Source organism: Sinocyclocheilus anshuiensis, unplaced genomic scaffold, assembly GCF_001515605.1.
Source record: "Sinocyclocheilus anshuiensis isolate Anshui unplaced genomic scaffold, SAMN03320099.WGS_v1.1 scaffold701, whole genome shotgun sequence".
Taxonomy (NCBI): domain Eukaryota; kingdom Metazoa; phylum Chordata; class Actinopteri; order Cypriniformes; family Cyprinidae; genus Sinocyclocheilus; species Sinocyclocheilus anshuiensis.
In genome coordinates this window covers 1223462-1224738 of record NW_015539895.1, presented here as the reverse complement: position 1 = coordinate 1224738, position 1277 = coordinate 1223462, and the positions used below count along the sequence as shown (strand labels likewise).

The window sequence follows — 1277 nt, the reverse complement described above, 5'->3', positions numbered from 1 at the left end:
AAAAACTGTATATATTGTATATATATATATATATATATATATATATATATATATATATACATACATGTGTGTGTGTGTGTGTGTGTGTGTGTATGCATTATTTATTATTGTACATAAACATAGTGAAATATGTTAAGAAAAGTTTTAGTTTTTCAAGTTTTTAAACACTTAATTTGTAAATAATTATATTTGCAAAGTTTCTCATAGCTCCAAAAAAATCACTTATTAAAATTAATGAAACGCGCACTTACCCTCAAAATCAGACAATATCCCCTCCAGATGGTCATTGACTGAGATATCTGACATCCTGACTTCAGTCCAGGGAAAACTTCCAGCCTCAGTGGCACGCAATCACAAGAAATAAACTTTGCGAAAACAGCACAAAACCTCAAACGATTTTCAAGCCGGCCAAAGTTTATCCGACGATTTTTGGGCTTGTTATGCAACCAAAAATAGTTGCGATTTTGGTGGGAGTCGTTTCTCATCTGAGAGCGCAGAGCAGAACGTCAGATTCATAGAGAGCTCCTCTCCTCCTCCCTGTGAGTCCTGCCCCCTCACGAACAGAGTGGTGGGTAAAGTGACTCCTCATCCTTCACCCCACCCTGCGGCTACACCTGGAAAAGGTTTGCTACTTCTGTTTTGTTTCTGTTTGTTTGTGTGGAACATGTGTGCCCCCCAAAGTAGATGGCTCTTGGTCCTTATCTCAGGAGAGACGAGGGAGGGATTGCATCTAAGTGGATTTCTTGAGGAGCCGATTATTTCTCAATGAAACACTTTGTATGCGGAGCAACCAGGCTTTAAGATTTGTAATTGACTCGTGCGGACCGAACGCCACCGATCAGCGCCATATATATAGGGGACGGGCACCAGGACTTCTTGTTACATGGTTTACTCAAGAACATTTAGAAAATTTGGTTGGCGTTGGCCAAGTGTGCAGATCACTCCGCTGTGGCGACCCCTGATAAAGGGAATAAGCCGAAAGAAAGAGAGAGAGAGAGAGAGAGAGAGAGAGAGAGAGCGAGAGAGAGAGGTTGGCGTCGGCCAAGTGCGAGCGCCATATATATAGGGGACGGGCACCAGGACTTCTTGTTACATGGTTTACTCAAGAACATTTAGAAAATTTGGTTGGCGTTGGCCAAGTGTGCAGATCACTCCGCTGTGGCGACCCCTGATAAAGGGAATAAGCCGAAAGAAAGAGAGAGAGAGAGAGAGAGAGAGAGAGAGAGAGAGAGCGAGAGAGAGAGGTTGGCGTCGGCCAAGTGCGGGTCATATTGCCA

The 1277-nt window shown here is 43.3% G+C and overlaps 1 protein-coding gene across 1 annotated transcript in view; it reads right to left on the bottom strand.

Moving 5' to 3' along the window:
* LOC107685931 (septin-9-like) overlaps positions 1–505 on the bottom strand; it is a 69629-nt gene extending 69124 nt beyond the window's left edge. The window contains exon 1 of the mRNA XM_016482695.1: positions 252–505. Coding sequence (XP_016338181.1) covers positions 252–306 — 55 coding nt within the window. The 5' untranslated portion in view covers positions 307–505. The remainder of the gene's footprint in view (positions 1–251) is intronic.
* Between the last annotated feature and the right edge of the window lie 772 nt (positions 506–1277).